The sequence below is a fragment of the Papilio polytes genome, unplaced genomic scaffold (assembly GCF_000836215.1).
Source record: "Papilio polytes unplaced genomic scaffold, Ppol_1.0 DF823960.1, whole genome shotgun sequence".
NCBI classification, from domain to species: Eukaryota; Metazoa; Arthropoda; class Insecta; order Lepidoptera; family Papilionidae; genus Papilio; species Papilio polytes.
Window position 1 is genome coordinate 2,931 of NW_013525244.1, and position 412 is coordinate 3,342.

At 45.4% G+C, this 412-nt stretch overlaps 1 protein-coding gene across 1 annotated transcript in view; it reads left to right on the forward strand.

The window, feature by feature from the left end:
- Window positions 1-4: 4 nt before the first annotated feature.
- Window positions 5-412, forward strand: part of LOC106101659 (cytochrome P450 6B5-like) — a gene marked incomplete at both ends in the record, with an annotated part of 609 nt that continues 201 nt past the window's right edge. Inside the window, one exon of the mRNA XM_013280968.1 lies at window positions 5-407. Within this exon, the coding sequence (XP_013136422.1) occupies window positions 5-407 (403 nt within the window). The remainder of the gene's footprint in view (window positions 408-412) is intronic.

Consider the following 412-nt stretch of genomic DNA (forward strand, 5'->3'; position numbering starts at 1 on the left):
ATAGAAATGTAGTCGGGCCTAAGCCGCTAGCGCTCTTCGGAAACCTAAAGAATTACGTCTTAAGACGGGAGGCGCTGGCAATGGTCTACAAAGGTATTTACGACGCGTTTCCAAAAGAGAAAGTAGTTGGCATTTACAGAATGACCACACCTTGCCTTCTGCTTCGCGACTTGGAGGTTATTAAGCACGTTTTAATTAAAGACTTTGACATGTTCGCCGACAGAGGAGTCGAATTCAGCAAAAACGCGCTGGGAGTTAACCTTTTCCACGCTGATGGTGATGAGTGGCGCGTATTGCGGCACCGCTTCACGCCATTATTCACTTCGGGTAAACTCAAGAATATGCTGTATTTGATGACAGATCGTGGCGACAAATTTATAAAACACGTCGAAAGTCTGCAAGAATATAACCC